Below are 13,205 nucleotides of genomic sequence, written 5' to 3'. Positions count from 1 at the left end.
GGTCAGCTATGTTTTCGAAAGCATCGTGGCTTGTCACCAGGTGGCTAGTTCACAAAGTATGCTCACTTCCTGAATTCCCTGTCAACGCTGTCAGAAGGGAACCCACTGAACTGTGTAAGCCAGCAGTTGAGGCCCTGCCCTGGACAGGCAGAACCTCCCAGAAAGCTCATGAGATTTGGGTGCTGCCAAGCACTGTGGACAGTGCCATTTTCCTCAGTCACTCTAGGGATCACTGTTGTCACTGTCTTTATTGCACTTCCTGGGAAGCATTTGGAGATGAAGCTTCTTAAGTGCAGCTCCTTACATGGAGGGGAAGAGTAAACAAGCCCAAATAGAAAAATAATGAGAATTACAGTTTTGGGTTTCAATTTTCACCTTGCTTTTCTTCAATGCTTATTTATTTTGTTTCTCCGAAATGCTTTGTAGAGTACTTGTGTATAGTGAAAATGAGTTGTTTTAAAAGTTGAGAATGGAAACATTTCTAAGTACTCCTATTTTGACAAAGGTTTGTGTTTCTTCTCTTTCCTAAGGTGTATTACCCGAATTTGGGATGGATGTGCATTGATGCCACGGATCCAGAGAAGGGGAACTGGCTGCGTTATGTGAACTGGGCTTGCTCAGGAGAAGAGCAAAACTTATTTCCACTGGAAATCAACAGAGCAATTTACTATAAAACTTTAAAGGTAATGGTGTTAAAATCAGTCTATTGCTGGTTACTCTGCATGCATTTTTTAGATGTGGTTCTTACTTAGTTGGACTGATAATCATGACTTTGCACACACTGAGCAGATCATCTTAGAAGCAGCTTATCCATGCATTGAAGGTTCTGTGTTAAATATAGGGTTGCTGCTGCTCGAATGTGTCAGGGAACCAAAGCTTAAAGATGGTGTTCAGTAATTATACGCTGCATCTCTCTTCATACAGTTGATTACGGTGTGGCAGCCACTCCCCGCCTTCCACCACACAGATGTGTCTGACTGGTAGGTTTATCCCACTGTGAGAAACTATCAGTAGCGTGGTGGTGCTGTGTGAACCGAACACACACTCATGGTCATCAGTGTGAAGGAAGCCTTTCCTTCAGTTTTCTTCAGAGTAGAAATTAGACTACATTGGCTCCTCCTGCCAAATTTTTATTTGGAGTCATTAACTGCTGAGATTAAAAGAAGAGGCCAGTCACCTTTAGGCTGGTAGGGAGGGTACCCAGCACATCTGGGGATGTCACTACTAGGAAGCCTTGCAAGTTGCTGCATTTCTGTGACAGTAAGATACTGTCTCCCATCCTCATTCTGATGGTCAGGTACAAGTGGAACAGATCTGCATGTCATGCATGGGAGGGCTCTAGCACTGATCTTGAGACGGTAGAGATAGGTAGTTGTTGCTTTTTTTTTGGAATAGATACCCTTTGCTAGAATTGTTGTGATGGGAAAATTTCTATTTGTTTAATTACTTTCATTAAGTATGTCAGAGTCTGGGGAACAAGTCCATGAAGAAAATCTTTCTGGAGTTGAACACTTGAGCAAGTATTGAAGGTAGTGGGCAGTTTTTCGAGGTGCTGAGTTTTGTGAGTGTGGTAGTGCCAGGCCATCTGCAAGTTTCATTATCACATGACTGTTTGCTTTCCTCGGCTGTATTTTTCCTGACATTGTCATCCAGTTGCATTACCTATTACCTCATTTACACCTGTGTCCTTGCAGAATTTTTTTTCTTTCTCACTTACGACTTCCAAATTCTTGCTTCCCATTTTCTTCTTGCTGGATTGTAGTAGCTTGCTTTTCTAGTAGGATTACTGTATGGCTTTGAAATACTGGATTTGAAATTAGATTGAAAATGCATTTCAAGAATTTGTTTCTCAAATTTATTTAAAGCAAGAGAGACCTGGTTTAATCAGTGAGGTGGAATCTTGACGGAATAGCAGTGAGGGGATGATGTGGGAAAGTCAAGGTAGGGGAAGGTCTGGCATGGTGCACATGCCTGTAAACCCAGCTACTTGGGAGATGGAGATTGGGACAATGGTGATTGAAGACCAGCGTGGGCAAGAAGTTAGCGAGACCCCACCTTAACCAGTAAAAATCCTAACTACACAGGATCTGTAAATAGGAGCAAAAAACGAGAGACCCTATTTGGAAAGACAGGTAAAGCCAAAAGGGCTGGAGGCATGGCTCAAGTGGTAGACTGACTGCTTGACAAGCATGAGGGCCTGAGTTCAAACACTGGAACTGCCAAAAAATAAAAAATAAAGAAATAAAAGATAGAAGGGATTCTGTAAGAGCATAAGCCCTGGGACACAGAGGACAGCGCAACTCCTTCCTTAGGCTTCAAGTTAAACTATGTACTTCCCAGAAGCAGGAACGTTGAGAAGCCAGGTGTGTTTGGCAGGGTGAAGCCTGAGGCCCCTACCTGGGTTAAATCCTGACTTGCTGTAGACCCATAACATAGCCTTTCTCTTTGCCTCAGCTCCCTCATGATAAAATAGCAGTTACTGTAGTATGGATCACCTTGTAGTTGTTGTGATGAGTGCATGGGTGAATATAGGCTGGAGTACCTGGTAGGTGGTGATAAATGACAGCTGTCACTTTTGGTGAGGTGATATGGTGTGGCCAGAAGTGGGGCCTCAAGCATAGTGCCTGGTGGACGGCCATTGGCCTCTTAATGCATGGCGTGCAGGGTTCTTTTACAAAGACTTTCTCTGTGTCTTTGTGTTCTCATCTATAAGGATGGAGGTGGAGTACAAGTTGAGTATTCCTTATCCAAAATGCTTGAGACTAGAAGTGCTTTGTTTTGGAATATCTGCATATTCCTAAGGTGGGGATGGGACCCAAGTCTAACCACAAAACTCACTTATGCTTCATGTGTATCTTATATAGGTAGATAGAAGGTAATTTTATATAGTATCTTTAGTGTGCCTGCCTTTTGACTGTGACCTGTCATATAAGGTCAGGTGCAGAATTTTCTACTTGTGGCCTCATGACAAATTTTGGAGCATTTCAGGTTTTGGATTTGGGGATTAGGGATACTTAACCTTGTAAAACTTAACTCACACATTGTGAAGATTAAACAAGCCAGTGTGTAGTAGCATAGTGCAGGGTAGGTGCTCAAAATATGAACTGCCTGGCTGCACTGCTTATAGGGCTTGGCTTTCTGCAGGTCATGAGGCCTATTATATTTTTCACTGGTGATCATCTTAAGTGTGTGCTCCTGGATTCAGCATTCTGTACAGCAGGATTTGTAAAGAATCACATGTGATGTTCTCTGGGCTCTGTGTGGCCTTCTCAATTCATCCTACCCAGATAATTGGGAACTCTCAAAACCAGATTTGTCGGTACTCTGATTAAAAACTGTTCTAGGGCTGGGGATGTAGCTCAGTGTTGGAGTATTTGCCTCATGTGCCCGGCACCACAAAAAACCCCCAGCAAACAAAAATGCTATTTTTTATTCTCAGAAGTTAATGGTTTAGCCTTTAATCCATCCAGGCATTCACCTGTTCATTAATTTGACAAATATTGATTGGGTGTCTACTGTGTACCAGGTAATCTCCTATAGTGGTGAACAGGACAGATAAGGCCTCTTGTCTCATGGAACTTCCATTCTGTAGGGGAGGAGGCACATAATAAATGAGCAAATCAGTTGACAAAATGATTCCAGATAACAGCAAGTGCTTTGAAGACAGTAAATTGCTTTAGAGCGACTAGGTCAGTGGGCAGGGACTGCTTTGGCTCCAAGGGGTCAGGGAAGGTTTTTCTGAAAAATAGACATTCAGTTTTTCACCCCTGGATAGAGGGGAACAAACCATGCTAGTTTTTTTTTTTTTTTTTTTTTTGGTAAAGGTTAGAACAAAGGCCAGTGTGGCAGGAGGAAGAGTAGGAGATGAGGCTGGTGAGATGGACAAGGGCCAGATCAGGTGGGGCCTTAGTATACCTGCAGGGAGAGGTAGGAGTTTTTAGTCTTCTGTTCACTTTACCCACTTGAGGGTTGAGGCTGAGATCAGGGTAGGGAAATGGGTTGTGGTAGATAATGGTGGACAAGCTCTGTACTCCAATGATTGAAGAAGTCATTCAAGTATTTCTCTTATTTTGATCTAGTATTAGAAATATAAAAACTTTGCTTCTTCCTAATTGGTCTGGTAAAATTCAAATTTATATGTATTGATATTTAGAGAAGAGAGTATGCTTGGTTCTATAAAGTTTGTCACCCAAAGGGAAAGTTGGAAGGGTTCAAAACATTTGATTTTTTTTAACATAAAAATACAATGCAGTCTCATAAGATTATATCAGCCAGTTACTGCACAGCGATCTCGATTTGTGTGAGCACATTCTATGATGTTCCTGCAACCACAGAACTGCCTAATGACGCAGTTCTCAGAACATATGTTGTCCTTAAGTGATGCCTGACTGGATGTGGACAAAGAGGTGGTTTGGTGTTTTGAATTTTTGTTTTTCTTTTTTTGGGTGGCACTCGTTTGAACTCAGGGCTTTGCATCTAGATGCAAAGCAAGCATGCTAGCGCTTGAGCCTCACCTCCAGTCCTCAACTTCGTTTTTGTATTTCTAAATTTGACACAAGAAGTCTTGAAAATACTAGAAGTACAGATGAAAAAATAGCATAATGTAAATCAGTTGCCATCAAATTTTGAAAGCTGTTCACTAGTGAACAAATCATGTTTGTCTTTGGCACTTTGCCAGCCTGGTAGTGTTTGAAGTTTTTATATCAGATTTGCTGTACAAACAGCTTTCTGGTGTGTTTTCATAGTGTGTGATTTGATTTGTAACAATAAAAGTAACTTGGGCAGACATGAGCCCTCTGTTTCTTAAGGAGCTTGTGCTGATTTTCTTTTCTTTAGGGGAGGGAGGGATACTGGCAATGGAACCCATGGCCTTGCACATGCTAGGGCAAGTGCTCCCTTGCGCTGCATCCGCAGACCTTGTGCTGATTTTTAAGGTGCTAGCGCAGTCCACTCTCTGCTGAGGCCTGCAGAAGAGCCAATGTGGAAACATGAACATGGGAACAGGTGCTTTCACCTGGGAGGCTTCCTGAAAGCTTCTGGGGGTAGCTTCTAGCCAGTGTTCTGGTTATGCTGCTCAGGTGGGAATATGTGAAGAACACCTCTGTCCTCACTCCTTCCCATGTTCTTTTTTTTTTAATTGTGGTTTTATATATAAGACTTTACAGATTTCCCAGGACCCTAGTCAATTCAAATATTTCATCAATATGTGATTTACAATAAAAAGAAATGAACTGTATTTGCAATTTGCATAATCTAGAAATAGTTTACTTTTGAAAAATAAACAGATTAGTTTATCAGAGGCCAGATGCATTGGTGATGACTGTTTTAAGTCATTAATAAATTGGTTTTTTTTGGTTTAGGTTTAATTGCTTCAAGAAAGGAAATAATATATTGGATCAAAGAAAATGGTAGGTTTTAGCCATTCCAGGGGGAGCAAGGGAAACAGTGGCTAGTTCTTTTAAAGAACTGACAATACTTTGAAACGTGAACGATATAGAGAGAGTTGTACAGATAATGGAATAAAGTAATATTTCGGGGGTTCTGTCTAAGCTGGAGGGCATGAAAGTGAGGAACAATTTTGTTTTTAAACTGACACAGTAGGTGGAATTTCTCTTTTAAAAACCAGATCATTCTCTTAACATACCCACAGTGCAGTGATCGAAATCAGGAAGCCAGCACCGAGCATGTCTTATTAGCTGATCTGTTCAGATTTGTCACCTGTTCCCCTTACGTCCTTACAGGCAAAGAACACGGCATTCAGTGATCTTGTGTCACCTGCCTCCTTAGCGTGGACAGCCCTTCGGTGGTGAGGAGGACTGGCTAGTTTTGCAGGGTGACTCAGTTCTGGCTTGCCCTCCTGCCTTTTGGGCAGAACTCCCGGGAGCCATGCTGACGTGCTCGTTCCTTGTGACGCGTTTTTGGGGAGCTGTTGCAGGACTGTGCACTCTCCTTTACTGCCAGCTTTGGCGTCCACCGGTGAGCTCTGCCTGAATCCGTGTTTACGGACGAGTGACAGATGATTTTTCACACACCCACTCCCTGAGATGTACTTTAATATTTATTCACTTAGGGTAAAACTCACTGTTTAGGGTCGGCCCTATCTTTTCTTGGGGTAGCCTCGTGAGTGGGCGTCTTCACCGCTCGTGGTCACACCAGCCCGAGGAACTTGGTACAGCAGCACAGTAGCTGCGAGGCATCTTCAGGTTGTCCCTCCAGCATTTAAAAGTTGTGCTGTGGAGCCTCCTCGTTTTCTCGGGCTCGAGCGGGCCGGCGGCGGTGCGCGGGTTAAGAAAGCGCAGCGCTGTGGATTTGCACTTGGATCAGAAGCGTGCGCGCCGCGTCGCTGCCTCTCAGTGACTGCTTTGCCTGTCTCGTGCACTCGGGCTCCGCGGTCACACTGGTTCCGCGTTTCCTTCTCCTTTCTGCGTGGTGGCCAGAGGCTGCGGTCGTAAGACGTGGAAGTATCTGGTAGTGGAGTCTGAGCGGGGGCTCTAGGTCAGCGGCTGCCCGCCCTTCTGCGTGCGGCCGTGCCGCGGGGCCACAGCCTCCTCCCAGCCGGAGCCCCCGCGCGCGGCCCCGAGCGCCCCCCTCCCTCCGGAGCACCTCCTGCGCGCGGCCGTGAGCCTGCCCCACCCCCTCAGCCGCCCACCCTCGCCGCGGAGGAGCCTCCTGCGCTCGGCCACGAGGTCCTTCTCCCAGCAGGCCCCTCGCTGCGCGCGCCCGCGCGCTCTTCCTCCCACCCTGCGCGCGGCTGGTGGCGGCGCCCGTCCCACAGCTGTTTGCCTTCGGCGTGCCGCTCCCGCCCGCCCGCCGCGGCGCCGCCCCGCCTCCGCCAACAACCGCCGCTCTGATTGGCCCGGTGCTTGTCTCTTCTCTCCTCGCAGCCAATCGCGCCGGGCGAGGAGCTGCTGGTCTGGTACAATGGGGAAGACAACCCAGAGATAGCAGCTGCGATTGAGGAAGAGCGAGCCAGCGCCCGGAGCAAGCGGAGCTCTCCGAAGAGCCGCAAAGGTAGGACCCGCCGGCCGGCGCCCGTCCACCGCGCCCGGCCCGGCGCCGACACCCGGCCCGGCGCCGATAGCTGGCCGCCATCGTCTGGGTCGCGGGCCGGGCGCGGCGCCCGCCGCGTCTCGGTGACCTTTTCCGGACTCGGCCCGCCCGGCCCGCGGTCTCCGCCCGGCCCGCTGCTGAATCACGGCGGTCTTCGTGCGCTCGGGCAGTTTGTGAACTTGGGCTGGGCGCCCGCGCCGCGGGAAGTGCGCGCCCGGCCCCCCGGGCCCTGCACCCGGACGCCGCAGTCGGGCCGCGCCGAGCTCGACGGCGGCCTGCGCCTTCCGGCCGCGCTGACAGCCGGGGCAGGTCGGCCCCACGCGGGGCGCGGGGCGCGGGGCGCGGCGGGGAGGCGGGGAGGCGGGCGCGGCCCTCGGGATGCTCAGGAGTGTGGAAGTCCGGCAGCGAGCGTGCGGGCCGTGGGTTAGCGTGTTCTCGAGCCGAAGGCGAACGCACTCGCGCTGAAGTCGGGACGGTGATTTGTGGGTAGGAAAACAGTTTACTTGACTCTCATATTTCCAGCTGGCACGCTGATACGATGTTGGAATTTAAAAACTTTAATGTGAATTTGGTAGACTCTTACAGAGCCCAGTTTGAGCGCATGCCGAGGCACGATGCGATAATTTTAAAAAATACTTTTTTTGTTTTTACCCTCCTTAGGTCGTAAGTAAATTTTTACAGTCGTCTGAAAAACGAGTCTGTCCTTTACCCTAAGCATTACAAGTATGTTATGTAAGTCAGACTAAATAAAACCATGAAAAATTTTGGAAATTTTTAAAAGCAATATTTTAAAATGTGCACAAGAAGTCCATTTTGGTTTTTTAAAATTACATGCTCTTTGTTATTTCACAGCATAATGGAAATAGACTAACTCACCAAGGGATGGTTACTGGGCCTCTTGCTGACTGCAGTTCTCTGTTGACGGTGACTTAGGTCTTTAAACGCTTGGATTCTGGATCAGATGATCAGAGCCTAGAGAATTTCAGGTCTTTTATTTCTAAAACTCTTACCCGTGTTTTGAGATTTTGTTGATAGGAGCTTGTTTGCAAACTTCACATAATTTGACTTGTTCCTTTATTTAGAATGCATTTTGTTTGTAATTAATGCTACCAGCCTTTCCAGGTAAGTTGTGACTTGTAGGAGGTGAAGATTGGAGGACTAGAGACTCTTCATTGTGTCAATAAACATAACTCATATATTTAAACATCTGTAGCTCAATTGCAACCAAACTTGAAGCCTTTTCTTTCCTTGGCATACTTTGATGTTCATGTTTAGAAGCTATTCATTTGCTTTTTTTAAAATTTATCCCTTAATTTATTGGATGTGGAGAAAAATTTATTAAGTTGGATGTGGAGAAAAATCTGAAAATAAGCTTTCTGTTTTATTAGTGATGCATGAACTTACGCATTTCAAGCCTAAATTGCTGGTTTTTATATTGAGTTGAATACTATTTATTTTCCCATTTTTAACAAAATAACTCCTCTGAGCAGTATTTGACCCACTGAGTCCCTTGCTTTAATTAAGAGGTTCACACTCAGAACATACAGCCAGCCTGTTTTGGACAGCTTACTGGTAAAGAGGCCTATTTGCTCTCTGTGACCTAAAGTTTGGAAAATATAGATTCGAGCCCACCCCCGACCCCCTTTTTTTTCCCCAAATTAAATACTCTATGAAAGCTAATTTATAGCTTGCAAAAACCTGGAAGAGAGAACTTTTATATTAACTCAGTTCTATTTGGGTATTATGTGTGACCTCAGACATTTAACTAAAGTTTTTTCAGGCAGTGATGTCAGAGAGAGAACCAATGAAAATTTCACTCAGAGTCCATGTTAACTTAGTATTTCTGAAAGCCAGATGTTGATGAGATGGAGCCAAAGGATTGACATTGGACCTAACCTAACTTTGGTTATGAGAGAAGAAACAAAGGGCTGAATTTTTCATAGTTCTGGACCTTGGCTCCTTTGCCTGACAGCTGCCGTGCTTACAGCTGTGCATTGTATTTCAGAATTCATTGGATTGCTGGTGGATCATAAGGCTTGTTTGAGCAGTAAAAAAGCCCCAGTTCCTTTACATATAACAAACTGGCCCTTTTTCTCCCTTCTCCTTTTTTTTTTCTCTCTCTTACTCAACTAATGTTTATGAACATTATGAACTAATGTTTATATGCCTGCCGTGTGCCAGGCGTTTGGCTAGGTTGTACAGCTCAGCAGTAAGAAAAAGGCTGCAGTCATTCTTGTGGCATCTGCAGTTGGAGTCCAGGCTGGTTGGGGGACGGAGTATTAGTAAGTCACAAATTAGTGCCTGGTTGGCAGGTAGTAGGCCTTTAATAAATGTTCCTTGATTAGCAAACAAAGATTCAAACAATGCTTAAAGAAGGAAAAGGACATTGTACTGTGAGAACACAGTTCACATCGTCTCTGATCAAGGAGCCTGCAATTTCACCATGGGTCAGAGATGTACATACCATACATACGCTAGGCATTTTTGACTAGAATTTATTTTGGATTCTCAGCTTTGCATTCTGGTTAGCTTTTTACATGTCTGAGCAGCTCTTATATGACTGAACCTTGGAGGGAACAGATTAAACCTCAGAGAGGACTGTAGGGCTTTAGTGTTGGGTATTTCAGGCTATTCTATTCTCAACCATAGGAAATTTATAATCTATAAAATAACTCCTATATGAACTTGTTGATCTCTAGTCCCCTGTTTGAGACTGAGAAATGAGAAATTGAGTTTGCTTTTTGGCAATAAACAATGACTGTTGGTGAACACTCTTCTGTTGTTTTTCTTTATTTGTTTTGTGGTGCTTGGGTTGGAACACAGAGCCTTGTGCATGCTATATCCTTCCCTTTGCTGCACCCCAGCCCAGTGACCATCCTGAAATGTCAGCTGTGGTAGCATTGCGTGTTGCCCTGCTCTCAGCTGCAGGAGAGCCTGAGCCCAATTCTTTTTAGCCTGAAGAAGCAACAGTGGTGTTACATGGATGGGCCTGATGGAAGGAATGAAAAAAAACCATGAACACCTAGGTTTCTACCAGGTGTGGGACTTTGGGCAAGTCAAGTCACCTTTCTGAGGTGCAGTTTCCTTGCTTTAAAAATAGGCTTTATGATAGGCCACTGTCGTTGCTTATTGCTCTCCACAGGTGAACTTTGGAAGGGAACAAACTTTATGAAGCTGTGGGCTCTTGGTAACTGGAAATACCACATCTCAGGATGCCTGCTGTGGGTTTTTTTTTTGCCAAGGGTGCTGCTGAGTTTGTGACTCTTACCACCTGCAGATGCTCCATATAAACACCAAATCTCTTCTTCCTCCTACTCCCCATGCCCAGCCTGGCTCTGCCCATTCACCCTTTTTGGAGGCCTAGTTCTAACCTACTTACCTCACTGTTGCAGCAGATTAGAAGAGGAGAGTTACTTATAGCAGCAGGAAGTGTTATAACTAATATTGGAACAATGAAGAAAACAAATTTTAACAAACCCAGCAATGAGCTGTAGAGAGCAGTTTGTTCCTTAAGGTTACTTAATAGGCTTAATCCGTTATAAAAACCTTAAGTAGTGCCTGGAACTATCAATTAGTTTGTAAATTTCTAGGTGACTTTTACTTTTACACTTAAATTACGATGAGCTTAAAAAGGAAATACTTTGTCTCCTGCACAATCAGAGTTGCTCAAATGGAAAGATTTTGGTGCAGTGAGGAACACTCAAGTGTTTGAAATTGTACATATTTGAAATTCTTCTCCAAAGGGGCTGAATAACTGAATCAGGTTAGGGAAGAAAAAGCCCATGTGCAGTCAGTCTCAGGCAGTGTCAGAGAAAGTGCTAGCTGAGCAGCATGGCAGTAAGACTGGTGAGTTTTTCAGAGGAGGAAAAAGCACTCTGGCCTACATTTAGAAAGGATGCTGGGGTGGGAACGTTCAAGGAGCCAGAGACTGAGCAGGTCTGAAAAGTTGCAAACACTGGAAGATAGGTCCAGTTCATTTTGTTTGTTTGATGGTACTAGGGTTTGAACTCAGGGCAGTGCTTTGCAACTAAGCCACCCCACCAGCCTTCCCTCTGGTTCTTTAACAAGTATCCCTTCAGCTTGAGTCATAAGTTCTGGGTATTGGAGTCACAGCAGGGAACCAAAATACGAAGTTCCTGCTGTCAACAGGATGACATTCTGGAGTAAGAGGGAGCCACAGGCTACAGATGAGCAAGACATTACTCTCATGGTGGGGTTGAAGTTGTGTGAGGTATGGTGCAAATGTTGATGAGTTGGAGGCCTTCTGAGGCTGACATAGGAAGTTCTAGAGGCTGAGGGCTATAGGAACAGGGCCACGTTGGCACTCAAGTAGCATTTCTGCCAAGAAACCCGCATATTTTTGAATTACAAAATTCAGTTCTGCAAATGGCCATATTAATCTCTCTCTGCCAATCATCCTGTAAATATGGCTGGGTTGGTAGGGGAGGTTCGAGAGATGATTGCATCAGGCACTAGACTCCTTCAATGTAAAGCTTCTCGTCTGTCATTACAGCAAAGTGGAGGTCACACATGGTGGTGTTTTTGTTGATGTGGGCCGGTGGAGCCCTTGAGAAGAGGAGGTGTCCCTTCTTGATCTCAGAGGGGAGCATCATGGGGAGGACCTTGAGAGGAAACTTGAGTTGGAGAGGAAAGAAAGAGTAATGCAGAAGTTATCCCTAAGAGGGACATGGGAGGTCCCAGGAAACTGCTAGTCACTAAGTGGGAAACAGATGAAGAAGGGAGGATCTGATGGTGATATGGAGCCTCCTAGACAAAGATCTGCACCCTGAAGAGTGCTAAATGCCTACATGCATTCCCATTAGCCGTGTGCTTGTGGGGTTGTTTGTTCCAGCTCCAGGTGAGGACTGGACACTTCTCAAGGTTGGAGAACTTGTCCAGGATCATTTGGCCAACTGCCAGTGAGTGTCAGACTTAGAACTTGAACCCAGGTGTTCAATGCCATTTCTTCTGCCTAACATGCTGGTTTTTACCCACTCATACATGCAGTGGGCAGCAGCAGGAGAAGATACATTGAAAGTTAACCTTAGGGATTACATTTAATAAAAGAAGACAATAGGTGGGCTTCTGTGGAGTGATCTGACTTTCTCTAGAAGCTGCAGCTCATTTTCAGCCACATTGGCTGAAGTTAAGTCATAGAGAACCATACTGGTGCCTGGAAATGATGGTAGACAGGCCCCATACCTCCTGGCACCTGGTGGGCTGCTCTTGTACCCACTGACTTACTGGCTGTTGTTTATAGGTGCAGAGCAGGACACGGGGCAGTTGGAGGTGGTGATGTTCCTGTGCTTGCTTATGGTTTGCAGGCTGCTCATGTGGGGCTGAAGTGAGCTGTGTCCTGTTTGTTGAGTCTTGGTGGGCCTCTCTGTGATACAGCTCTTGTATCCTTCTTTGCTTAGTGTTGTATGCCCCACCTTTGGTAGCTGTCTGTCACATTGATCTCTTAGTGGTGTCATGGTTGTCATGGTGTGCTGTGTTTAAAAGATCAGTATAGTTCTTAATTTTTTCAACAGTAGGAGTTGGAGAGGTTTTTGATTTGTAATTCTACTTTTACTGTCATGTAATTGCTTAATATAGGCTTAAAAGTTTTTGTTTCATGCGCTTGATTCTTAATTATATGTAACCTTGTTTATAGACTAATTATGTGGATTAACTAAAATTTTCCACAGCATTTTGGAAAAATTTTAGTGAATGTGTCTTGGTGGATGAATTTGCAAAAATCCTGCCCTATGCCATGATGAAATGTTTCATATATCATAAGAGTGCGTCAGGAACTATGCTCTGCTCTGTTCTTAGGTGGTGACTCTGCTTCTTTTGTTCATACATGAATTGAAAGGTAAGATTTGCTTAATACAGAAAAAAGTTTCGATCATGATTAAGTTTCTAAAAGGTAAAAAAATAAGACCCTTTGAATGAGTTCAAAATAGCTTGAGTTTTCTTAAAAATCTGCTTGTAATTTAAAAGTTAAAAAAAAACCCAATTTGCTGCTTCTTTCCTAAATTACAGATTTTTAAAGTTGTTTTTAAACTCCAACAGTGTTTCCTTTTCCTAAGGGTATTCTCCTTCCAGTTTGTAGATGGCTGTTACATAGTATATGTTGTAGGAACATCACTGAGAGCAGAGTGTAGTTTCACATT

The 13,205-nt window shown here is 44.8% G+C and overlaps 1 protein-coding gene across 11 annotated transcripts in view; it reads left to right on the top strand.

Moving 5' to 3' along the window:
- Prdm2 (PR/SET domain 2) overlaps positions 1-13,205 on the top strand; it is a 128,906-nt gene that overhangs the window by 40,143 nt on the left and 75,558 nt on the right. For 10 of the 11 annotated variants that reach the window (XM_074081303.1, XM_020188090.2, XM_074081301.1 and 7 more), the window contains 2 exons: positions 531-683; positions 6,885-7,011. In XM_074081303.1, coding sequence (XP_073937404.1) covers positions 531-683; positions 6,885-7,011 — 280 coding nt within the window. Of the gene's footprint in view, positions 1-530; positions 684-6,884; positions 7,012-13,205 lie in introns of those variants that run through there. The other variant, XM_074081302.1, reaches the window with a different exon arrangement.

Source organism: Castor canadensis, chromosome 7 (assembly GCF_047511655.1).
Source record: "Castor canadensis chromosome 7, mCasCan1.hap1v2, whole genome shotgun sequence".
Classification (NCBI taxonomy): Eukaryota; Metazoa; Chordata; class Mammalia; order Rodentia; family Castoridae; genus Castor; species Castor canadensis.
This window is presented reverse-complemented; position numbering and strand designations above follow the sequence as displayed.